Source organism: Sycon ciliatum, chromosome 5, assembly GCF_964019385.1.
Source record: "Sycon ciliatum chromosome 5, ocSycCili1.1, whole genome shotgun sequence".
Classification (NCBI taxonomy): domain Eukaryota; kingdom Metazoa; phylum Porifera; class Calcarea; order Leucosolenida; family Sycettidae; genus Sycon; species Sycon ciliatum.
In genome coordinates this window covers 33,079,746-33,106,509 of record NC_088647.1, presented here as the reverse complement: position 1 = coordinate 33,106,509, position 26,764 = coordinate 33,079,746, and the positions used below count along the sequence as shown (strand labels likewise).

At 44.0% G+C, this 26,764-nt stretch overlaps 1 protein-coding gene across 1 annotated transcript; it reads right to left on the bottom strand.

The window, feature by feature from the left end:
• Positions 1–457: 457 nt before the first annotated feature.
• LOC135817025 (carbonic anhydrase 1-like) lies at positions 458–26,764 on the bottom strand. Its single transcript, XM_065330125.1, has 9 exons — positions 26,737–26,764; positions 24,666–24,761; positions 10,914–11,239; positions 10,017–10,115; positions 9,105–9,180; positions 8,544–8,701; positions 7,832–7,951; positions 6,145–6,205; positions 458–513 (listed from the first exon to the last, which is right to left on the bottom strand). The coding sequence occupies exons 1-9, from the start codon at positions 26,762–26,764 to the stop codon at positions 458–460; spliced, it is 1,020 nt and encodes a 339-aa protein (XP_065186197.1).

Below are 26,764 nucleotides of genomic sequence, written 5' to 3'. Positions count from 1 at the left end.
TCTGTGCTCGGAACATCGGATACGAATACATAGGAGTATAACGGTGCAAAAGATTTTCAAACTTTGTTAGTGCTTGTCCAATAGAACAGGCTGGGGATTGGGAAGATGTTATGAGAAACTGGTGTGGCAATCATATGATGATGCATCCAGATCAATGTCCAACCACAGGAGTGTAGTACTACATGTATTCAGTGAGTCTTACTCTCACCCTGCACCATGGTCGGGCACAGACACATGTATAGGTGGATCTGAGTTGGCACGAGTATGGAGAGGAGCAAGACGGCGGGAGAAAACTAGATATAAATCTTATAAATAGGGAAAAAATCTAGAATGGGAGGTGGGGAATTTGCTGTGAGCGTGTTCGCTGAAGAGATGGTTGGTACACTGTTCAAGGAGACAAAACAGCAATCCACAGGCGTGGGTCTATCATTATCCAGTTATATTGATGTGTAGGTGATCACAACAGGTTGGCGTAGATGGCCAGGACGGAGAGAAAGAGGGCGACAAGCGACACTGTATGGGAGACACAGGGGCAGAGAAGAGAAATTGATGTCAACTACGGTGCCCGTCCACTGAGAGCAGTATCTTGAATACTTCCTCTTCAGCGTGAAACCAAGCATATGCATAAATGTGGTATTGTTTTGCTAACAGGGCTTGAAAGTGCTACGTCACAGTATAGCAACAATTTCAAAAATTCAAAAACTGGACCCACATGCATACAGTTTTTGTATGGATCCAAGCACATTTCGAGCGGTCTTACTCACAGCAAGGTGATACAGGCGATCAGCAAGGTGATGCACCCACATACTGTAGGCAATAGCAAAGTCACGCCTTGGTGGATCCAAACGTAGAACTTACTACTCTCTAGCCGTTTTGACGTCATCACTTTCAAGCCCTATGCTCTTGTCTATGTCAATGAACTGATCCATCAAAATCCCAGATGTTGCTATCGTTGTCGTGATCATTCTCGTTGTTCCTGCCGTCGTCGCTGTTGTTGTCTCTCCTTTTTAACACAAACAGGCAACTACCAGTATGCATTCATGCATGTGTGTGACTATCATTGCAAGACATAAAATTATAGTAAACGCAAAATGGTTTCATTGTTGACTAGTAGAGGATGCAACGATAATAAATTAACGAAAAATACATCCAGCAATAAGAGTTTGGTACATACAGTCATGTATGTGTGTGTGTGTGTGTGTGTGTGTGTGTGTGTGTGTGTGTGTATCCATAGGTGTACAGTGCTGGCAACTGACATCCGACCCCCCTAGCGTCTCGTACGAATCGCTAACGCGGCTAGCGCACCGCTGGGGGGGGGGGGGGGTCGGATTTCAGTTGCCAGCACTGTATGTGTTTTGTGTGTGTCATGTACATGGCAGTAAGTTTTTGTGTATGTGCACCATAGATGATACCATCCATGTGTACCATAGATGATAACATCCATGTGCACCATAGATGATAACATCCATGTGCACCATAGATGATAACATCCATGTGCACCATAGATGATAACATCCATGTGCACCATAGATGATACCATCCATGTGTATCATAGATGATAACATCCATGTGTACCATAGATGATAACATCCATGTGCACCATAGATGATAACATCCATGTGCACCATAGATGATAACATCCATGTGCACCATAGATGATAACATCCATGTGTACCATAGATGATAACATCCATGTGCACCATAGATGATACCATCCATGTGTACCATAGATGATAACATCCATGTGTACCATAGATGATAACATCCATGTGCACCATAGATGATAACATCCATGTGCACCATAGATGATAACATCCATGTGCACCATAGATGATAACATCCATGTGTACCATAGATGATAACATCCATGTGCACCATAGATGATAACATCCATGTGCACCATAGATGATAACATCCATGTGTATCATAGATGATAACATCCATGTGCACCATAGATGATAACATCCATGTGCACCATAGATGATAACATCCATGTGCACCATAGATGATAACATCCATGTGTACCATAGATGATAACATCCATGTGCACCATAGATGATAACATCCATGTCCACCATAGATGATAACATCCATGTGCACCATAGATGATAACATCCATGTGCACCATAGATGATAACATCCATGTGCACCATAGATGATAACATCCATGTGCACCATAGATGATAACATCCATGTGCACCATAGATGATAACATCCATGTGTACCATAGATGATAGCATCCATGTGCACCATAGATGATAACATCCATGTGCACCATAGATGATAACATCCATGTGTATCATAGATGATAACATCCATGTGCACCATAGATGATAACATCCATGTGCACCATAGATGATAACATCCATGTGCACCATAGATGATAACATCCATGTGTACCATAGATGATAACATCCATGTGCACCATAGATGATAACATCCATGTGCACCATAGATGATAACATCCATGTGCACCATAGATGATAACATCCATGTGCACCATAGATGATAACATCCATGTGCACCATAGATGATAACATCCATGTGCACCATAGATGATAACATCCATGTGTACCATAGATGATAACATCCATGTGCACCATAGATGATAACATCCATGTGCACCATAGATGATAACATCCATGTGCACCATAGATGATAACATCCATGTGCACCATAGATGATACCATCCATGTGTATCATAGATGATAACATCCATGTGTACCATAGATGATAACATCCATGTGCACCATAGATGATAACATCCATGTGCACCATAGATGATAACACCCATGTGCACCATAGATGATAACATCCATGTGTACCATAGATGATAACATCCATGTGCACCATAGATGATACCATCCATGTGTACCATAGATGATAACATCCATGTGTACCATAGATGATAACATCCATGTGCACCATAGATGATAACATCCATGTGCACCATAGATGATAACATCCATGTGTACCATAGATGATAACATCCATGTGCACCATAGATGATAACATCCATGTGCACCATAGATGATAACATCCATGTGTATCATAGATGATAACATCCATGTGCACCATAGATGATAACATCCATGTGCACCATAGATGATAACATCCATGTGCACCATAGATGATAACATCCATGTGTACCATAGATGATAACATCCATGTGCACCATAGATGATAACATCCATGTGCACCATAGATGATAACATCCATGTGCACCATAGATGATAACATCCATGTGCACCATAGATGATAACATCCATGTGCACCATAGATGATAACATCCATGTGCACCATAGATGATAACATCCATGTGCACCATAGATGATAACATCCATGTGTACCATAGATGATAACATCCATGTGCACCATAGATGATAACATCCATGTGCACCATAGATGCTAACATCCATGTGCACCATAGATGATACCATCCATGTGTACCATAGATGATAACATCCATGTGTACCATAGATGATAACATCCATGTGCACCATAGATGATAACATCCATGTGCACCATAGATGATAACATCCATGTGCACCATAGATGATACCATCCATGTGTACCATAGATGATAACATCCATGTGTACCATAGATGATAACATCCATGTGCACCATAGATGATAACATCCATGTGCACCATAGATGATAACATCCATGTGCACCATAGATGATAACATCCATGTGCACCATAGATGATACCATCCATGTGTACCATAGATGATAACATCCATGTGTACCATAGATGATAACATCCATGTGCACCATAGATGATAACATCCATGTGCACCATAGATGATAACATCCATGTGCACCATAGATGATAACATCCATGTGTACCATAGATGATAACATCCATGTGCACCATAGATGATACCATCCATGTGTACCATAGATGATAACATCCATGTGTACCATAGATGATAACATCCATGTGCACCATAGATGATAACATCCATGTGCACCATAGATGATAACATCCATGTGCACCATAGATGATAACATCCATGTGTACCATAGATGATAACATCCATGTGCACCATAGATGATAACATCCATGTGCACCATAGATGATAACATCCATGTGTACCATAGATGATAACATCCATGTGCACCATAGATGATAACATCCATGTGCACCATAGATGATAACATCCATGGGCACCATAGATGATAACATCCATGTGTACCATAGATGATAACATCCATGTGCACCATAGATGATAACAGCCATGTGCACCATAGATGATAACATCCATGTGCACCATAGATGATAACATCCATCTGCACCATAGATGATAACATCCATGTGTACCATAGATGATAACATCCATGTGCACCATAGATGATAACATCCATGTGCACCATAGATGATAACATCCATGTGCACCATAGATGATAACATCCATGTGCACCATAGATGATAACATCCATGTGTACCATAGATGATAACATCCATGTGCACCATAGATGATAACATCCATGTGCACCATAGATGATAACATCCATGTGCACCATAGATGATAACATCCATGTGTACCATAGATGATAACATCCATGTGCACCATAGATGATAACATCCATGTGCACCATAGATGATAACATCCATGTGCACCATAGATGATAACATCCATGTGCACCATAGATGATAACATCCATGTGTACCATAGATGATAACATCCATGTGCACCATAGATGATAACATCCATGTGCACCATAGATGATAACATCCATGTGCACCATAGATGATAACATCCATGTGCATCATAGATGATAACATCCATGTGCACCATAGATGATAACATCCATGTGCACCATAGATGATAACATCCATGTGCACCATAGATGATAACATCCATGTGCACCATAGATGATAACATCCATGTGCACCATAGATGATAACATCCATGTGCACCATAGATGATAACATCCATGTGCACCATAGATGATAACATCCATGTGCACCATAGATGATAACATCCATGTGTACCATAGATGATAACATCCATGTGCACCATAGATGATAACATCCATGTGCACCATAGATGATAACATCCATGTGCACCATAGATGATAACATCCATGTGCACCATAGATGATAACATCCATGTGTACCATAGATGATAACATCCATGTGCACCATAGATGATAACATCCATGTGCACCATAGATGATAACATCCATGTGCACCATAGATGATAACATCCATGTGCATCATAGATGATAACATCCATGTGCACCATAGATGATAACATCCATGTGCACCATAGATGATAACATCCATGTGCACCATAGATGATAACATCCATGTGTACCATAGATGATAACATCCATGTGCACCATAGATGATAACATCCATGTGCACCATAGATGATAACATCCATGTGCACCATAGATGATAACATCCATGTGCACCATAGATGATAACATCCATGTGCACCATAGATGATAACATCCATGTGCACCATAGATGATAACATCCATGTGCACCATAGATGATAACATCCATGTGTACCAAAGATGATAACATCCATGTGCACCATAGATGATAGCATCCAGGAATAAACTTCCTGAAGATATTCGTTCGTTCTCCACAACAGCGAAATTTAGTATTGCTGTTCGTCGGTATCATTCGCAATCTATGTTTTCTTTGAAAGGTATTCCTGACTTTTGTGTCTAGGCTAACCACATCTATGATAGTTTCAATAGTTTGTGTATATGTCAGTTATAGTAGTCCGCAGTGCTGCTTTTCTAATTCTCATTATGATTAGCATGCAATGTACTACCCGAAGTACTGAATTTACTTCTTCTGTACTCTATATTCTAATGTATCTTCTACCTCTTCTCCCTTACGAACATACTTTCTCATTTTCCATACTTACTTAGGAGACTCCCTTCGATAGGCATCTATTTGCCTCTGGAGGATCCATGAAATAAAAATCAATCAATCAATCAAAAATCCATCTTCAAGCCTTTCAGCACGTCGCTCCTACTTCACTTTCTTTTTCTGCTCTTGTCAGTCTACTGTTCGCTCTCCTTGATATTTTGAAGCGCCTCGTCAGCTAGTACTCAATTCCTGCATATCAATTCCATATGCATGGATCACGCATACTCATAGTAACATGGAGACTCACCAACAGTAGGTCCTGAAGCTGAAGACGTGGCGATGGTGGGGGGACTCCGACTAGGGGTCATCTAAAAACACATACAAGAAAGGGTGATGTGATGCAGTTGTGTATTCCTACACGTTTTGGCCTCTCTGGATCGCTTAGTATTTAACTGCCAGCCTAGTGCCAGGTGATTTGCAGCCAGGGAAGATTCTGATTTCTCGTCTGTGTGCTTCGTAGATGATGAATATTGTAGCAGAGCGTCTACAGAGTAGAGTGCGGTAGGGTTGAAAAAGTAAGGTTGACTAACTAGACAAGGCAAGGGAAGGAGGCAAGGAAAGACAAGAAGAGGGAAAATGTTCCAGCAAGAGCTTATCTAGGGCCTGGGTAGCTATGGAGATAAATGTGCTAAAGCGCGAGTCCAGCTACCCAGGCCAAAGAAAGATTAGATTAGGAAAAGCAACAAGGGTGAGTACAAGGCTGTGAAGGTGAGTACGTCGAGTGCGCGCCTGAAAAGGTGAGTACGAGAGTGAATGTGAGTGCGCGCCCGAAAAGGTGAGTTCGCGCCTGTAAAGGTGAGTACGAGAGTAAAGGTAAGTTCGCGCCTGAAAAGGTGAGTACGAGAGTGAAAGTGAGTGCGCGCCCGAAAAGGTGAGTTCGCGCCTGTAAAGGTGAGTACAAGAGTGAAAGTGAGTGCGCGCCCGAAAAGGTGAGTACGAGAGTGAAAGTGAGTGCGCGCCTGAAAAGGTGAGTACGAGAGTGAAAGTGAGTGCGCGCCTGTAAAGGTGAGTTCGAGTGTGCAAGTGCATACGAGTGTGCGAGTGCGTGCATATGTGAAATCGTGAACCTAACAAAACGTATGAGCCCATTGCGCAATGACGTAATTTGTACCATAAACACCCCAGACAACCACCTGGGCATGGTCGTCTGGCGTGTTGAACAGTGCATTCCGGATCTCAGCGTACTCACATGCATTACTCATACCTTCCATATTTGGTAATACGCAATGGGCTTATTGCAGCCTTCGTCCCTTCTGACTTCCTTCTTGGATGAAATCATGAGAACAGGAGCCATGTACGGAAACTGAAATGGGGACTTTGATGTGATAGGTGTATTTTATACTGTATGGACGCTAAAGAATACTATAATAATGTCGGGGCTCCCCGGGTGCTAGTTCGTACACGAAGTGTGTGGGTTACAGCGAGGGCTGCATACCACCCACCAGTGTGGGTTCACAGCAAGCTTGAGTTTCGAAGTCAGAATGGAATGGTCGCTGCTTGGTTGACGGCTACACAAAAGCTTTCTTATGGAGCGTCACTGGCCTTAAGCATGTGTTCCTGGTTCGAGTCTTGGTGGTGACAGAGAATTGTTACTTCAGACTTTTCCCGCTCGCACTTGTCCTTCAAACTACTGAATACCCTCTATCTACAGTATTACAGTCAACAAAGGCTAATAACGACTGCGGATATAACGACAATTCGCGAATAACGACAGTATTTCCATGCCCAGGGCAAAGACCCATTTAAATGTAATACATTATAATGAGACTTCGGGTATAAGGACACTTTTCTGATACCCCTTCGAGAGTCGTTATACGCGAAGCTGACTGTATTCGTTTGGCATTTGAATTGATGTTGAATGATTCATTTTGTATGAAAGGTGGAGCTTAGAACGCGATTACATGCACAAAGGTACAAGACATTCAGAAATGTACCTGAAAGTTTCGGTATATCATTCGATTATCGAGTGATTGCAGCGGACGAGCATTACCAAATACTGGAACAACTGGTGTCTGCATGCGGGCAGTACTCCGGAGGCCTGATAGAGAATTGAGCTGCAACGAACATCGCAGACAGAACTAAAATTATGAAGGAGAACTTTGGTAGTTAGTTTTTGTTATCCTGGAAACGGAAATTTTTTTTAAGTGGCTTGGGAATGTTGTGCTTAACACGGAAAACTCAAGCCATGTGAAAGCAGGCACTGTAAACCATTCTCCACTCTATGCATATACTTGTATCACTGTATGAAACGTGGACAAATATTCCAGAGGGGTTTGAAATCTTTCACAGTGCACTGTAGTCAGAAAGCTAAGCAGTCAGACAAACCCACTGCTGGTAGGACATACTGAATAAAATCACAAAATCATTCACCAAAGATTCGAAACGGGTCTCTGCTGCATTTACAGTTACACTATAGCTCAGTACTTAGAGTATCGCAGGCCTTAAGCAACAGTCCCTGGTTCGAGTCCTGGTGGTGACAATCAGGCTTTCTTGAAACTTTTCCCTTTTACATTCCCTCAAGTTTTTATGAATAAAAATTTTCAGCATCTACGGAATCAAGTATTCAGCATCTACAATTTATCACACTGCATTCAGCGAACCGTGAATTTAAAAAAAATTAAAATTCAGCTAGCCATACACACGTACTGATGTTGGTAGGACATTTTGTACTTGGCTCATGACCATCCATACAACCTGCTCGTTACACCCTGGGGTAGTCAGTGATCCGTTGTATGTGTAGAATGATGTGAGGTCAGAAGGCCTCAGCAGTGTGGCGAAGTCGATGGACTGCTCAACACCATCCTCTGAAACAGTTGCAAAGTCGGTACATGTGCAAGTCGATATACAAGAAGGCAAACACTAGGCAGTGTTATTCCCTGATCCAGCTAAGTTAGATGTCAATCTGCGAAAACTCTTACATACACTCCAAACGGATCCGTGTCATACCATACAAAGTTTTCGAACCATGTAGCTGTCGTTGACAACTCCAAGTGTGACAGTGTACCCCCTTGGGAGAGAGTTATTTAATGCATACCCCTATCCACATAGGGAGCACGTCTGCTGGTAAAGCCCCATGTATGTACTCTCCCTAGAAACGTTTCCGAAAGTGGATTGCTGACTCCCGAATTTACGGGCTTTTCCCGCCCATTTGCGTAGAATTCCTTAAAACTTTACTTGGCATGTAATCTCTCTATTCCCAGAACTCACCCGGATATGTCAAGTTGGAGAAATGGCGTAAAATCGTCTCCAGGCCTGGGTGCGCACTGGAAGCGTCTGATCCAACCTACTCTCCACAATCAGATGAAACACAGATATTCAGATGACAAGACATGTCTTATGATGCAAGGAAGCACAAAAAACCAGGGTACCTCTCTGAGCGCAATGAATCATCAACTACACATCATGTGCGGGTAAATAAAATTCAAAACTTTATTATGAGCACTACAAACTTAGAAGTTGCACTTTTGGCGGTATTAGTTATGATTGGAGTGGTTTTTCCAGCCGTGCTGCTACCCACAGTCAACTGGGAACTTGTGGCCAGGCACAAGGGGCACATGGATGCAGCTAATGGGGTCGTTTTTGGCACTTGTCACTATGCCAGTGGTTGTGAGACTTATCCACTCACCCCCACCGTTAGGCGCTGCATCTGCCGCTAGGATTTATCGGGTGTTAGCGGCCGTCGTGAGTTCCCTTCGGGAACGGACACGATAATTTATTTATTTTATTTAGTTATGAAGTTGGTTGTTCCAATGAGGAACACGCGCTGTTTTTCCAAATTAAGAGATAAGGCTTAGAGACCGATACAAATGTTTCCGTGCACCGTAGGCTATCATGCAAAATGATTCGTGCGTGATGTTTGACCTGTTTAACATTCTACCTGTAAGCAGATGTATTTTCGGTGCAGACATTTCATTCTTTTTCTTCTTTTTTCTCGATTTTTTTAGTTCGTCACCTCAACAGTACCATGTATAACTTTCTCATTTTCCATACTTTTCCATACTTACTTAGGAGACTCCCTTCGATAGGCATCTATTTGCCTCTGGAGGATCCGTGAAATAAAAATCAATCAAATCAATCAATAACTTCTAAGTATCCTTCATGGCTTGAAGACACACTTACATTGAACAGCATGCTAATGACGGCCAGTGCATCACCGTCTCCACTGTCCAAAGCTTCTCCTAAAGTCGAGTATGTGGACTTGAAAAATACGACGTGGAGCTATAGAGAAGGAGTTAGAAAAAGCACATTGTAAGTATGAAATGTCTATTATTTTATTATTATTATTAGGAGCTTCTCCGCGTTTGCATCAATGTTATGTAGATATACACAGCATGTATAGCTTTCGCATAAGCCGAAGCAACCACAGTCAGACAGGATATTGATGTTGATATAAAACGCGTGACGAAAATAGAATACAATTAAAACAAGCAAACGAACAGCTCAACCGAGTTGAATTTTAATTTGCTGCTCATTGCCAGGGTTCATCCGTGAGCAGTAACATATCTTCCCAGGATATGGCCGCTGAGGTAGCTCCTCGCCCCACAGTTCTGGGCGATATTCCTCAGCTCCTCACGATCTGCCAAGGTCTTGAGAGTCTTCCCAACCAGCTCGAGATAGTGTCTGAGCATGACAGGCAGATTTGTGCGCGGCCTGAACCTCCAGGTAGCCTCAGTGGATGGCTTGAAGTACGAGCACATTGACAAGTTTGCCAGTTCACTCTGGTCCAGCCGCAGTATGTGCCCAAACAGACACCAGGCGGTTCTCAAGACTGAGATGAGATACTCAGTGGTGTTGAATTTGTCCTCTTGTACAGGGTGTTATTCCGGATCTTAGCTGGGTACTGTATGTCAATAACTCAGTGGCGGAGGAAGATGTTTGAAAACGTTTTATGACAGGTCCGTGGAAAAATAACACGGACGTTTCATAAAACGTTTTCAAATTGTGTCCAAAAGTAAAAAGAAAAGAAGAACAATAGCAGGCTAAATCTGCAATATTGTGTGTGCTCAACCCTCTCACCTCACCAGCTGTTCTTGAACTATCAACTGAATGCTCGGATGACATGAACGTAGAGTTTCCAAAATGGATGTGGAAATTATGGATACTGTATTGCTCTGAACCTAGTGGGCCACCAGTGATGTTCACTGCTGTTGCTCCTGTCGGGTCCGCGTCCGCAGCTGCACCATTGTTGTGGAAATGAAAGCTGGCTTTAGATGGGCTGCTCATAACATTGAGTGCTGGGTAGGTCATATATGCTGCGCTGGCTGTTGGGATGTTGATTGGCGACTGCTCTGTTCCATTGCCGCACGTCTCAAAGCCAGCAATGTTGCCCCAGCCAGCAGGACCTGCAGCACAGAGGTTACAGTTGTCACACCTTGTATTAGTTTAGGTCAGTGTGTGTTAACATCTTTAAGAGAGCATGGCTGAGAAAACCAGAAAAGCTGGGCTGGGCCATATCTCCGATTTCGCTCAAAATGTTGCAAGTAGGTTTCCTTTGGGGTATACAACAACCATGCAAAAGGACTCGTTGCATAACTGACGGACACCTTGGAGCTGGTGACCACCTCGAAATGGGCCCCAAATACTACTGAATATTGGGTCCAAAAACGAGCGCTGGTACAGCATACACGATTGAGCTGAGAACAAACCACCACCATACCAACATTACCTCACCTGAGTAGTCTTCACATCACCACCACATAGAGCCATGGCAACATCCAGGAAAGCAATAGCCATCATCTCCAAATATCACTAAATTGCATCGCAAAAATAGCCAAATTTCAAGGGCCATAGCAGGAACCATTTACGGCGTCTATTTTTCTGAACCATGCACTGCAGGACAGTGGACTATCTTCACTACCACCCAGGACATGTCTCGTAAAAAGTGTTCCACGTTTTCTGGAAATAAACAAATTTGAATATTTTCACTTCACCACATTGCAACACTGCCAATTTCCTACCCGATGACAGAAAGCGCCTCCTCAAGCTCCAACACCAGGCACCACTCCCGACCCCAGCGCGCCAAACACTGCAGCGTGATCACCTCTACCAAGTCTGACAAGAAATTTGAACTGAAAACCCTTGTCACTCCAAGCAACAACCATTTCCTTCCCTGAACGACTCGAATTTCACTAGCAGCAAAGCTCTGCAGAAGTGCAAAAAATATTGAACAAATCTCGATTTGTGCGATCGAAGCACGATATTTTTGCGTCCTGAAACTGGCCATGCGCCGACCAACGCGTGACAAAGCAGATTGACGGATGTGATCGAGTTGATCGACAATCAAGATTAGAATCAAAATCTGGATGACGAAGGCTGATCGGCAACACCATTTTTTGCGTACATTTACCCGAGTTGCCGGAGTTCGCAGCACGCATCGTGATGTGGGTTTTCCTCAGGTTCGGTGAAAAGTGAGCGTAAGTCTGCTTGTTGTAATTTTCTTGTCGAGCAACTATTTGTCTCCAAAAGGTCGACACTCTAATCAGTGACAATGCAGGGCTGGTTGACCACACAGCGTTTGGTTTCAGCGCGACTTCATCGACCTGGCAAGGAGGATATTTTGAAACTCAGCTCATAATGAAAATTCGATTTCTAGGACTCGGATGACTATGCTCCAAACACCAATAATGTGTTGAGCCCATCACGTTATCTGGTTGCAGGAATATAGATCAGGTGGGAATGAGGACATTATGTCGATAGAAATCAACAGAATTCTCTTTGTCGAGCTATGTCGCTCCGGCAACAGATGTCATCCATGCGCGCTACACTAAATTAATGTTAGCATCCACGAAAAATGCACGAAACACACTACCAACTTACCAGACACACGAAATAGCCGTGGATGCATTTCTGTACCCAACAGCTCGATTCTTCAGGAGTTCGCCTGAAGAGCACGTGCTCAAACCTGTGGCGACTACGTGGCCGAAATGTTAGCACGGACAGCATACATTACTCGTCATAATCGTCTTGCTGCTGTCGTCCACAGGACACTATGATGTCGCTACAAACTGGTATCTCCTGCTCCCTCGGGCCACTTGCCACACTACATCGAGGATTGCCAAGGCCGGAAGTTGATGTAGGAAATGCCAATTCCTACAGACAGGATGGTTTGCGCGAATCTGCCGGATCTCGTTTGGCACGATTGCAAGTCAGTCCAACTTATTGACGTCAGTGTGTCACTAGATCACAGAGTAACATTGAAGCATGCTGAGAAAAGAGCGAAGTACTTGCCCCTCGCAGTGGAAACTAGGCAGATTTGGCAGCGGGAAGCGGTGTTCGCCACGCCCATCATAGTTGGCGGTCTTGGTGGCCTTTCGAAGGAAGGGGCTATTTCCATTAAGCAGCTATGTGGAGAAGAGAGGCATGTTCATGAACTGCGGCAGGCTGCTATCCTTGGCTCAATGGCCATTCTACGATCTGTTTGGATACAGCATAGAGCTCTTTGCTGTTCCTGGTGGTCTTCTTATGTTCTGTGTGTTATTGTATTTGCTTTAGTTTGTAATCGAAACACTGTGGCATTTCTGTCGTTATTCGTGCTTGATCTTTCTGTGGGCATGCATTGGAGGTTGTGCCGAGTGATGAGCCTTGCCGGCCTCAATTTTTTGCCCACATCTGGTGCTCCCCGTTTGCACTACCTGTTATCATGATACCTTTGGGCGTTAATGCCGGTGATGGTACATGCGTCTTTCTCCCTCCCTCTCCCTCTACATTACTGTTTTCCCCATTATTACTCCGTGCTGCTTACCTTTGGCTATGATAAGTCCGGTGAGCTAGTGTACTACCTCCGATTATTTATGTATTTTCAGTTTGGAGTGGAATAAAGATCCATACTAACATTATAAATGTGGAAGAGAAAAGGACATATGGATACGAGTTAAGAGTAACTCTCCATCACTGTAACAGGATACTATATACAGTCAGAAAGTGCAATAACTAGGCACAAAACTGACAGAGTACTGAAACATTCGACGTCCTGACACCTAGCTTCAACACATCTCCGTAGCGCTAACCGACAGCCTTCCAACTTGGAAGGTTCAAGGTTATGGAAAAGACCAAAGAGGGGAAGGCAAGCGCAACGAAAACAAGCAAAAGCTACAGTCCCAACGGAACAAAGAATGTCGATTGTTACTGGACGATGACGAGACCAGTACGATATCTGACAAAGCGGTCTAACTACAATTCGAAGCAGCAAAGCAGCACACCACCCAACTTGGGTGGGTCATAAATATCAAAGATAAGTAAAGAAAGGGAAGCTTTGCGAAAACGAATTGTACAAGCCGAAAGCCAAACTCCTACAGTACTCCTCATGCATGACATTGTGATGGACTAGTTGACTACAAAACAAGTTGTTTCACACGACGTACGTTTCGCCGTATGGTTCGTGACGGCTCATCAGGTGTGCAATTTGAAACTCGGATGTTGAGCCATAAATAAATGTGGAAGAGAAAAGGACATATGGATACGAGTTAAGAGTAACTCTCCATCACTGTAACATGATACTATATACAGTCAGAAAGTGCAATAACTAGGCACAAAACTGACAGAGTACTGAAACATTCGACGTCCTGACACCTAGCTTCAACACATCTCCGTAGCGCTAACCGACAGCCTTCCAACTTGAAAGGTTCAAGGTTATGGAAAAGACCAAAGAGGTGAAGGCAAGCGCAACGAAAACGAGCAAAAGCTACAGTCCCAACGGAACAAAGAATGTCGATTGTTACTGGACGATGACGAGACCAGTACGATATCTGACAAAGCGGTCTAACTACAATTCGAAGCAGCAAAGCAGCACACCACCCAACTTGGGTGGGTCATAAATATCAAAGATAAGTAAAGAAAGGGAAGCTTTGCGAAAACGAATTGTACAAGCCGAAAGCCAAGTTCCTACAGTACTCCTCATGCATGACAGTGTGATGGACTAGTTGACTACAAAACAAGTTGTTTCACACGACGTACGTTTCGCCGTATGGTTCGTGACGGCTCATCAGGTGTGCAATTTGAAACTCGGATGTTGAGCCATAAATAAATGTGGAAGAGAAAAGGACATATGGATACGAGTTAAGAATGTTTCAGTACTCTGTCAGTTTTGTGCCTAGTTATTGCACTTTCTGACTGTATATAGTATCATGTTACAGTGATGGAGAGTTACTCTTAACTCGTATCCATATGTCCTTTTCTCTTCCACATTTATTTATGGCTCAACATCCGAGTTTCAAATTGCACACCTGATGAGCCGTCACGAACCATACGGCGAAACGTACGTCGTGTGAAACAACTTGTTTTGTAGTCAACTAGTCCATCACAATGTCATGCATGAGGAGTACTGTAGGAGTTTGGCTTTCGGCTTGTACAATTCGTTTTCGCAAAGCTTCCCTTTCTTTACTTATCTTTGATATTTATGACCCACCCAAGTTGGGTGGTGTGCTGCTTTGCTGCTTCGAATTGTAGTTAGACCGCTTTGTCAGATATCGTACTGGTCTCGTCATCGTCCAGTAACAATCGACATTCTTTGTTCCGTTGGGACTGTAGCTTTTGCTCGTTTTCGTTGCGCTTGCCTTCCCCTCTTTGGTCTTTTCCATAACCTTGAACCTTCCAAGTTGGAAGGCTGTCGGTTAGCGCTACGGAGATGTGTTGAAGCTAGGTGTCAGGACGTCGAATGTTTCAGTACTCTGTCAGTTTTGTGCCTAGTTATTGCACTTTCTGACTGAATAATAGTATCATGTTACAGTGATGGAGAGTTACTCTTAACTCGTATCCATATGTCCTTTTCTCTTCCACATTTATTTATGGCTCAACATCCGAGTTTCAAACTAACATTATAACTAAATATTGCGACAGAGCTTTCGGCCATATTTTCAATTCATTGCATTCCCAACTCATCACAACCACGCGCTCTTCAGCCGAACCATATAGACACCAGCAAGGACACTTCCGTTGAGAGATAATATTGCTCCACGCCTCTAGACAGCTGTTTCGATCCCTGTCGGAGCTCATCAGTAGAGGATGATACTGATGATAATGGAGGAATGATCATTCTTATACACCAGAAATACTTTATTATGACTATCTTTATCTTTAAAGAAGAGGCACCTGTGACGTTTGTCTGTGTGTGTGTCACGCTCCTTATAAAGAAGAGGCACCTGTGACGTGTGTTTTTGTGTCACGCTGCCCTGAGCACGCGAAGCGTGCGAACAGTGTAGCTAGCGGTCGCAGAAGCACAGAGCACGCGAAGCGTGCTAATCGTGTAGCTAGCGGAAGCAGCCACAGGAGCACTGAGCACGCGAAGCGTGCGAATCGTGTAGCCACCACCACGTGCTGAGCACGCGAAGCGTGCGAACAGTGTAGGTGGTAGCAGACACGATCAGTTCGAGTAGCAGTAGCAGCCGCGCGCAGAAGCACTGAGCACGCGAAGCTTGCGAATCATGTAGCCACCTATCTAGCCTAGGCCATAGGTAGCACTAGCAGCCGCACAAGCGCTGCGGACCACGTGAACCGTTCTCTGCAAACATCTGCAACAAAAGGATACAAAAGATCTGCACTGACTGCACTCTAGCTCTGCATATCGCATCTGATCTGCAGTGAAGAGCGCATCGCACTTTTGTTCGTAATTTTATGAATTTTTTGAGCCGCTTCATCCGCCACCAGGTGATGGACAACCCTGACCAGCCTCCCGAAGGCGTAATAACAGACTTCCCTCCTTCTCCTTCCAACGATGAAGAACCTCCCTCAAGCTCACCAGGACTTCAGGGGTCTGGCCACCACTGAGCACGTGTGCTGTTCATGTACTTGCTTCACCCGCATGCCACATTCGGCCAGGCAACGCTGGCAGGGGGTGCTGCTAGTTATTCATAATATTGTGAAAAGAAGAAAGACAAAATCTTATGTTATCATAATAATAATATTATCGCCTAATACACAGGAGGGTGGTTGGTTGTTTTGTTTCACTTAGAGTTATAGAGTCGATGAAGGTTAAAGGGGAAGTTAAGCCTAAAATCAAATGTTCACCAGTTGTCATCTTCGAGGTGCTGAGTCGAATGGTCTTGGACCGAGGAAGCTATGAAGCTCCCTTCCTCCTTTATCGAACTCGCGCCCTACCTTGCCTGCAGGCTACAATTTACAGCATGTTTGAGCGAGTTTCTGTCCCTCGAGTTGAACCTTTTAACCTTTGAGTTGAACATTGGTGTGAAAGTTGTCTCCTGCTGGCGCAGTGACTGGGTGACTGATGTACGCACGAGCACGTGACCGCTTGTTCAGCCATGCTCGATCGGGAATAAAGGCCGAACTCTGCATCGCAGCATTCTCGGACCAAAACCAGTCAACCCAGCGTCCAAAGACTACAACATATTGGCCAATCGCGGTCATCCGTGCTTTTATAAGAACGAAATGGCGCTTTTAGTGACATTTTGCATACAAATCCCCATCTAGTAGGGCGTAGTCACTCAGTTTTGGTGGAAGTGCATGAGTTCGATTGGGAATTATTATTATTATTATTATTTTAATATGGCAATAAGTAGGACGAGCTGAAGCGACATGTGGACTACTTTATTAACAATGTAAGCGATGGAGACGATGCAAGAAACAATCTAAAGGGTAAGGAAAATACATGTAAGAAGAAAAAGGGGAATGGAAAAAAAGATGATTCGAACAAGTTTTCGTACAACACTCTTCAGGAATCAACGTTGTACTAAAGAACAAAATGAGAACAAAGGAAATAATATAGCAATCAAGGTAGGGTGACACGATACAATGACAGCACTGGAATATCGAGGTGCGATTTCGCACAAAAGCGTGCAGAACACAAGGGTATACAAGTAAGAACTAAGCTGGACAAGTGTGTATCAGCAACAAAAACAAAAAAGTGAGAACGAATGATAATAATAACAATAATAAACAAGAAGGTGACAAAACACATGTAGGCACAAGTGGCAACAACGTTGCCACACTACACAAAAGAACATTAAAGTAAAAAAGTAAATTATCGTATCCGTTTCCGAAGGGAACTCACGACGGCCGCTAACACCCGATAAACCCTAGCGGCAGATACAGCGCCTAACGGTGGGGGTGAGTGGGTAAGTCTCACAACCACTGGCACAAGTGCCGAAAGCGACCCCATTAGCTGCATCCATGTACCCCTTGTGCCTGGCCACAAGTTCCCAGTTGACTGTGGGTAGCAGCACGGCTGGAAAAACCGCTCCCAGGCAGGACTTGAACCAGGTGCCTCTCGTATCTCAATCATGGTCTTTGACCAACCCACTGTGCCGGCCTGGCTCAAAAGAACATTATTTGAACAATTTTAGGGTAATAACACTATCTTTCTGGACACACAAATTTGGCTTATGAATGCGCTGACAAACAGCTTCCAAAACTTGTAACTGCAAAAGATAACCATGACGAGCACGGCACAAAACAGAAAAACAGGAATCAGAATAAGTACGACAACAGTCAGTACTAGAAACCAAATGATTGTATACTGAAGACTTATTACGAGACGGACGCACACAATCTCGACTCACGCGCACAGCCTCACACTCACTCTCACCCTCACTCAGTGCTGTCATTGTATCGTGTCACCCTACCTTGATTGCTATATTATTTCCTTTGTTCTCATTTTGTTCTTTAGTACAACGGTGATTCCTGAAGAGTGTTGTAAGAAAACTTGCTCGAATCATCTCTTTTTTTCCATTGCCCTTTTTCTTCTTACATGTATTTTCCTTACCCTTTAGATTGTTTCTTGCATCGTCTCCATCGCTTACATTGTTAATAAAGTAGTCCACATGTCGCTTCAGCTCGTCCTACTTATTGCCATATTAAAATTATTGTCTCCTCGTCGAATTATTATTATTATTATTATTATTATTTATTCATATTTTACTAGGGCAGTCCCCACAGACCTATGGTCTACTTACAGGGTGCCGGAATAAAGGAGAAAGGGAGCGTTTCAGCTTCCTCGGACCAAGACCATTCGACTCAGCACCCCGAAGACTACAACTGGTGAACATTTGATTTTTGCCTTAACTTCCCCTGTAATAATCCAACTCTGATGGTGAGCCAATTAAATTAAATTATGGTGAAAAGGAGAAGGGCGAACTGTTACGAGTTATGTCTAACTGTCCACCAACAGTTTTGTGCCATTTTGCGGCACCCGCTGACTGTATACGATCTGGTTACGTTGGCTGACAGCTACTCATAATTCGTAACATTTTGTCCTTCTCCTTTGAGAATATAATTTTCAAGTTGTCATTCCTGGTACATGCATATATGTATGCCCCACGTCCTCTGACAAGAATTAGGCACTATAAGTTCTTATTCCCGTAGCTATGCAGAAGACGTTACTTCAGCAACATCTGGCGCTAGCCAGGGTCCACACAGGTTTAATTCCCGTGGCTATGCAGAAGACGTTACTTCAGTAACGTCTGGTGCTAGCCAGGGTCCACACAGCTTTAATTTGGTATTTGTGTGGCACTTTCCCGTATCTGTCCCGTCCCGTACCATACCATCAAACACAGCTGGCCACATACAGCTGGCCGCAATATTCAAATAGGGCCTTCAAACGCAAGATCATAACATGAAGCAACTTGGAAGAATGGGTATGAATGCGAAGTGTATCGGGGAATGCATGTAGTGTTGTGACTAGAGTCTAGACTCTCTTAGTTCCACAACATAACTAACTTCATAAGGACTGGGATTAATTCTCATTCAGTACTACATGACTTACTCTAATCTCTAATCATCAAGAAGCTGGGTAAAACCATAAAGCCATCAAAACAAACAAAAGGGCTAATGCTACGTGGACGATAACGTCACACAAACATACACGTGATATTATGTACAACTTCGTGATGTAATCACGACATTCCCACACACAGGTGGAGCGATCAATCACAAAAGACCTGGTGACCAAAGGGAGAAAGATTATAATAGCGCATAAGAACCGCGTATTTAGGTGATTATTATTATTTGGGTATTGTTAATGTTAACTAGGGCAGTCCCCACAGACGCATGTCTCCTGACAGGCTACGCTAATGATGTGACATATCTTGTGAACCAAATTGCGAAGGTACTGAAGAGCAAGGACACATAAGTCATGGAGCCCATACTACACCCTAGTGCCAAAGTAGTGAGTGGGAGAGCAAGTTGGCAGAGGAAAAGAAAACTCGAATAAAAAGGGGGGTGAACATAATTATACAGCTTGAGTGGATGATAGCTGATTGAGACAGACACCAGCATGGTGAACTAAACCAAGTCTGCCTCGTGCAAATCCAGGACACGTCCTAAGCCTTCGATAGCAGCTCGTCTTACCGGTCGAGAAGCTGTTGCAGGGACGTGTGCGTCGTTGGTTACAGCGGGAGGCTGTGGTTCATTCGACGAGTGGTCAGCAGGTCGAGCAGACTCACACTCCAACGGATATAGGTGCTGTAGTGAGCGCCGTAGGAGCTTGTTATTGGGCGTCCTCACAGTGGCGGAACGCGTTTCTCCATCACGACTAGCGTGAAGTTCGCTGATGATACCCAGTTTCCACATACCTCTGGGCGCGTCATCCTTGATGAGGCACACATGTCCAATCCTTGGCTTCACGGTAGAATGAGCAACCTGTTTCAACTGCGATTGTTGCCGTTCTCGTAGACTGGTTAGGTATTCAGATCTCCAACAGTTCCAAAACTCATTCAATCGCTTCTGACCTTTCTTCCACGTAGAAAGTAGCAGTTCCGCTGACGACATTGTTGGGGCGAAATCAGGGTCCTCTTCTACATGCCCTTGGGGTAGACTGATTTCGGCTGATAATGATAAGAAGTGGGCAGGTGTCAAGACCGTATAGATCTCATCGCTTACGTACACCAGCGGTCGTGAATTTACTACTGCTTCAACTTCGACGAGAATGGTTGACAGCTCCGTTGTTCCGAGAACTAGTCTGCCAATAGACTTACGGAGGGCTTTCTTCACGATTCCAATCAACCGTTCATAGAACCCGCCCATCCATGGGGAGAGTTGCACAATGCAAATCCATTCGATTCCATGGGAAGCAGCATAATTAAGAGTGTGGTCATCCTTCACAATGGCTTCCCAAGCAAGCTGTAGAGTCGATTTCGAAAGCAGGAATTGCTGAGCGTTGTCAGAGAAGATCTTGCGCGGTACTCCTCTTCTTGCCACAAATCTGCGCAATGCCATCAGGAACTGTTCTGTGGTCATGTCAGCAACAAGCTCGAGGTGGATGGCACGTGTGACCATGCACGTAAATAGGCACACCCATACCTTGTGGATGAGTCCATGTTCTCTGACTGTCATTGGGCCAAAGTAGTCGACGCCAACGTGTGTGAACGGTTTAGACTCAGCTACGCGCTCTGGAGGGTAGGGTGCCATTTTCGGTAGCGAGTACGGCCGACCATTGAACCTCTTGCATACACCACATTTCTTGAGTACAGTCTTGACGGTTTGTCGTCCTCTGGGGACCCAATAGTCATACCTGACTCGCGATAGGGTATGGTTAGTTCCACTGTGCAGCACCATGCGGTGACAGTCATTGATGATAGCTGTGGTTACTGGATGTGAACGAGGTAGAAGGATGGGATACTTCGCTGAGTATGGTAGGGATGAATTCTCCAATCGACCCTTGCAGCGGATGAGGTTATGTTCATCTAGAAAGAGCGCAAGGTTTTGGACCAGCTTGTTCTTGGCGTTGCTTTTGATAGCCTCAATCTCCGGTGTATAGTGTGTTGCTTGAACATGTTGAATCCACAGATGTTTGGCGTTGTCGATTTCAGCAGCAGACAAATGAGTGCCGCATGTGGTCTGTTGACGGCATCTCTTTTTAGTACTGAATGAGAATTAATCCCAGTCCTTATGAAGTTAGTTATGTTGTGGAACTAAGAGAGTCTAGACTCTAGTCACAACATAAATTGGTGCCGAAACCATGTCCGAGTATCCAGGGAGTCTCCGAGTTTTAGCAAATAAAATCAGTGCATTGTATTCTACTGTCCACGATGACGACACGAAGTGCCAACGTTTAGTTTCAGAAAGTTGTCCATCTGACGACGCAGACCAGTGGGTCGGGATTCGGACCCAGTTTTGTGAACAGCATAGAGATGCCCTCACGAAGTTGGATGCTGACCTAGATAAGTACGGCGCTGCGTTATACGATTTCGTGGCTAGTGGAGCAACTCAAAAAAAGAAAAAGAAAGAAGATGAAGAAGAGTATGAAAGTATGGCCAGTACGTTACCGTCGTACTTCAAAAATCTGTCCCTGCTGAGTGCTCAAGCCAAAAGGGCCACAGCCAACACCAGTACCAGCAGTCAAGCACCTGGAATTGACGTCCAGCAGCTGCTGACAATGCACACCGCAACTCAGCAACAAACACAGCAGTTGCTGTCAGCCATTGGGAAGCACACCAGCACGGTTGGCCAGCTGGCGGCCAACTCGGCACAGCCTGCACAGAGTGCTCATGGATCTGTAAAATTGCCCGTGCTCACAATCAGGAAGTTTGATGGTGACATACTTCATTTCACTGAGTTCATTGACATGTTTCAATCTGCGATCGGTACAAATCAAAGCCTGTCTGCCGTACAGAAACTGTCGTATTTGAGAAGTCATTTGACAGGCATGGCCCTGGATGTTATTGCCGGTATTCCCACCACCGATTCAAATTACCCCGTGGCGTTAGGATTATTGAAGGATCGCTTTGGCAAGAAGGATGCCATCATCGCAGCCCGATACCGCGCAATTACCGAAATGCCAGCGCCATCAAATAAACCTCACATGTTGCGGAGATTTTACAACGAGGTGGAGGCTAATTTGCGCTGTTTGCAAGCGGAAGGTCAAAGTGTGCAACAGGAACTGCTGATTCCTGTCATCACTTCCAAGTTACCAAAGTGCGTCATCGTACAACTTGAGACACAGAAACCCCACAATCAGAGTTGGACTGTTGATGAGCTGCGGAAACAGCTGGGAATCTACCTGGAGGTCCGTGAATCGGCCGAGCGACTGGCAGGAGACACAGCCAGCAAACCAGAGAGCACTCTGCCACGACCACCGCCTGTTTCCGCACAGCCTCATGCTGCCTACTCCCAACCTCCGGCCACGGCAGCCACGTTAGTTAGCTCTGTGCGGCGCGCCACTCCGAGATGCTTCTTCTGCAAGTTGCAACACTTCTCGGACACCTGCCCAACGTTCAACACGGTTTCTACCAGACAGCAGCAGCTACAAGACCACTGCTTTGTATGCTTACGGAAGGGACATTGGGCAAAGGACTGTACTGCTAGAAGACCCTGCTATCACTGCAATCTGTTGACCCATCACCGTGCCCTGTGCCCTCAGAAATTTGGCTCATCACCAGTGTCAGCTGCCGCAAGTACCTTCTATCCTACTCAGCAGCAGCAAGGGCCACAGAAACATACTACCGCTACGGTGCACGTCCAGTCCAAAGGTGTGAATCTCCCAACCGCCATCGCAACTGTCGCCGGGCAAGGCAACATCTCAGACTGCCGACTGTTGTTTGACACCGGCTCAACTCGCACATTTATTCATGAATCGTTAGCTGCCTCTGTCAACGCAGCTGTTGTCGGTGAAGACGTGTTGTCCATCGCTAGTTTTGGATCTGCGTCCCGGCGAACGGTCACCCTGCCGAGAGTGGAGTTTTCCCTCCTATGTCGAGATGGATCAGCCTTGCCCGTAACCGCCAATGTTATGCCGTGGATTTGTTGTCCTGTTGTCAAATCCCCAATCGACATCGACCAGTGCCCTGAAGTCAAGAACATCCAACTAGCTGACACCATTGTCACCAAGCGTAAGGAGGTAGAAATTGACCTCCTTATCGGCACGGATTTCTACTTCTCCATCATGGGTAACGGTCACATCCAACACAACATAACTAACTTCATAAGGACTGGGATTAATTCTCATTCAGTACTACATGACTTACTCTAATCTCTAATCATCAAGAAGCTGGGTAAAACCATAAAGCCATCAAAACAAACAAAAGGGCTAATGCTACGTGGACGATAACGTCACACAAACATACACGTGATATTATGTACAACTTCGTGATGTAATCACGACATGTAGGGCGATAGTGCGGGTTCGAATCCCACGATATGCCTGAAAAACAATAGGAGAATTGAAAAATTTATAACATCCCTATGCTTTTTTTGCCTAGGTCATCAAGGCGGTAGACGGTGTCGTATTACCCTCGACCGTACCTGTCCCGTACCTATCCCGTACCGTACCGTACCATCAAAGACGGCTGGCCACAATGCATATTCAAATAGGGCTTTCAAATGCAAGATCATAACGTGAAGCAACTTGGAAGAATTAATATTTATGCAAAGTGTATTGGGGGATGCATGCAGGGCGCGCGATAGTGCGGGTTCGAATCCCTGGTTATGTCTTAAAAAAAAGGAGAAATTTATAAGCATTTACAACATCCGTATGCTTTTTTATATATAGGTCATCAACGCAAAAAAAGCATAGTGTAGGGCCCTGAGCTTCCAAGCTCTCTCGTCTCTGTATTTATTTTACTGCTTTTGCTCATGATTTTTTGTCTAAGCTGAGGAAGAGTTTATTAGCTCTGAATGTGAATGTAAGTGGCTATACAAGCTGTTAATTACTTGCTTAAGTGCTCGATGTAAGTGGTCAATAATACACTGCGTTATTAATTCAGTTATCCATGTTGGTGGTGGGGTAACAGTGCGTTTATGCATAGCAACACCACCAGCCAAACTCTTGCATTGTGCTTTAGAAAGGAAATTTCGCTAATGCCCACGATGGAAGGGATGGCTTACCCATAGGCGAATCAAGATTGTAACTCCATTGTCTTGTAGTGGCACCAGTATTCCATCCTTTTGAGAAGCTGCCGGAAGCCCATACAGCTGTAATACCTTTACACAGCAGGATTGGAATATAGTCACAAATGACAGAATAATATAAAAATGTGAAAAGCAACATATCTTCCGATCTTGAAAATTCAAACCACAAAGCGGCTTTACTCTTTCTCAACCTGTCAACTAACAAACAGTAAGATAAAGTCGTTGCAGCTTGAAGGAATATTCAACACATCAGAGTATAAAGCAGAATACATGTAGATAGGATGGACAGAAAAAGGGCATTACCTACAGAGCTGTCACCTTACAGCATTGTCAATGATATACATCAGCACAATTATCTCCCTTTTATTCCTGCCGATAGATGAATTTTGTTAACAAGAAATGATGACATTTCAGCGCAGGAAGTATAATGTAAAAATGGATAGCGCCAAAAGGAATTAGCATCCCTGTCCATTGCATTACATCTGGGGAAAATGTGACCAACCCTGTAAGGTTTCCTTTTCACTACTAACACCAGTAAATTTGCATCCCACCTTGATTTTCAGTAACCCGAACTTCATGATTTACCCACAAATGTAGGTAGCACAAAAGGCAGCATCCCTTAGAGGGTGGCGATGTTTAGAGAAACAAGGATTGGATAAGCCTTATGCCAGCTGTACAGATCCAAGAAATCCTGAAGAATCCCGTAGACATGGACCCTATTGTGTTTTCCACGATTTCCACTAAGAAATGGGGCCTGAAGGCATTTCATATGAAAACCTTTTTTTCTGACAAAGATCTACCTAGTCATTAGCTCTACCCAATGTGAAGAAATTGGAAAAGCGGTTGCTTGCCATTAAATTATGAGTCTAAAATTGGTCGAATGCGCATGCCTAGCACACAATGAACAACCAACCGGGTCTACAGGATTCTATGGGATTTCGTGGATATGTACAACTGGCATAAGGTCTATTGGGTGCTAAGACTTGCGGCTACTTGTAAGCACAAAACTGCTCTAAAGTGGCTGAAATAGGAAATGTGCATCAAAGATGGCCATCCTTTTACGGGGCAAGTCGCCCCCTCCCCATACTTGGCAGGTAGAACCCATTCTAGTACTTTTATCAGCATGATCTCATAAAGTTTACGACCTTTTATGCAGAGCTGGAATCTAGATGTGTACAGTTGTAATGGATCTGCCCTACAAAACCAAATATGTGGAATTAATATTGATACATACGTCCCACTTCATCCTACTAAAAGCAAGGGCAGTAATACTTCAGTACAATTGTCAGCGATTTCGCATTCCCATACTATCATCACTTATAAGAAAATCTAATGTTTGTGATTATCAGATTATTATCATTATTATTATTTTTTCTTATTTTGTTAGGGATATAATGCAAAGTTCCCTCCTGCTCTACTCCATGCGCTCTCGGCCAAAAGGTTGCTATCCTTGGTAGCAATTACACATACCAAAACTGAAAAACAACGACCGGATTTAACTAGAAGAAGTCACATGGAAACGAGTTATGAAGCAACTATCCACGACTGTAACAAGATAATAAACAGTCAGAAAGTGCATTTTAATTATATCTATTGGCTCAGTATCTGAGATAAACGAAGGGATCATGTTTACTTGTTTCTGATATTCCTTCTGACAGTTGTTTCGCTTCCCAAAAGCTCCTCATAGAAAGCGATACTGAATAAAATAGGATATGGTTTTCGTCTATCCTGCATTTGAATAAGATATTCTTCCATTATTGAATTGCCTAATGGTTTCGTCCACGGTGCTACAGTTTCTACCGGTACTTGATTTACAGGCAGCTGTGCCGTTTTGACCCCGAATTCTTCTGAACCGCTTTGAAGACCTTTTTTTTGTATCCCACATCGTTAAAACTCTAAGCTACAATGGAATTACAAGACTTCCTTTCCAGCATTCACAAGTTGTATTAGGGTAGAACACAGCGCCCTAGCCATGATTCAAGACTGGCGACAATTACAAAAAATCTAACGACAGTTAGTCTAGGCACAAAGTTGTCAGCATACTCACAGAGTGAAAGAAGTAGCACGACCTCCAT

What these genes read in the sequence shown, in the direction of transcription:
- LOC135817025 (XM_065330125.1), bottom strand. Translation starts at nt 26,764, where the DNA reads ATGGAGGTCGTGCTACTTCTTTCACTCT. An exon ending in GTTCAAGAACAGCTGGTGAG is followed by an intron (nt 10,116 to 10,913) that starts GTGAGAGGGTTG and finishes CCTTCTCTATAG; the next exon opens with CTCCACGTCGTATTTTTCAA. An exon ending in CTCCAACTTGACATATCCGG is followed by an intron (nt 8,702 to 9,104) that starts GTGAGTTCTGGG and finishes CAACTGTTTCAG; the next exon opens with AGGATGGTGTTGAGCAGTCC.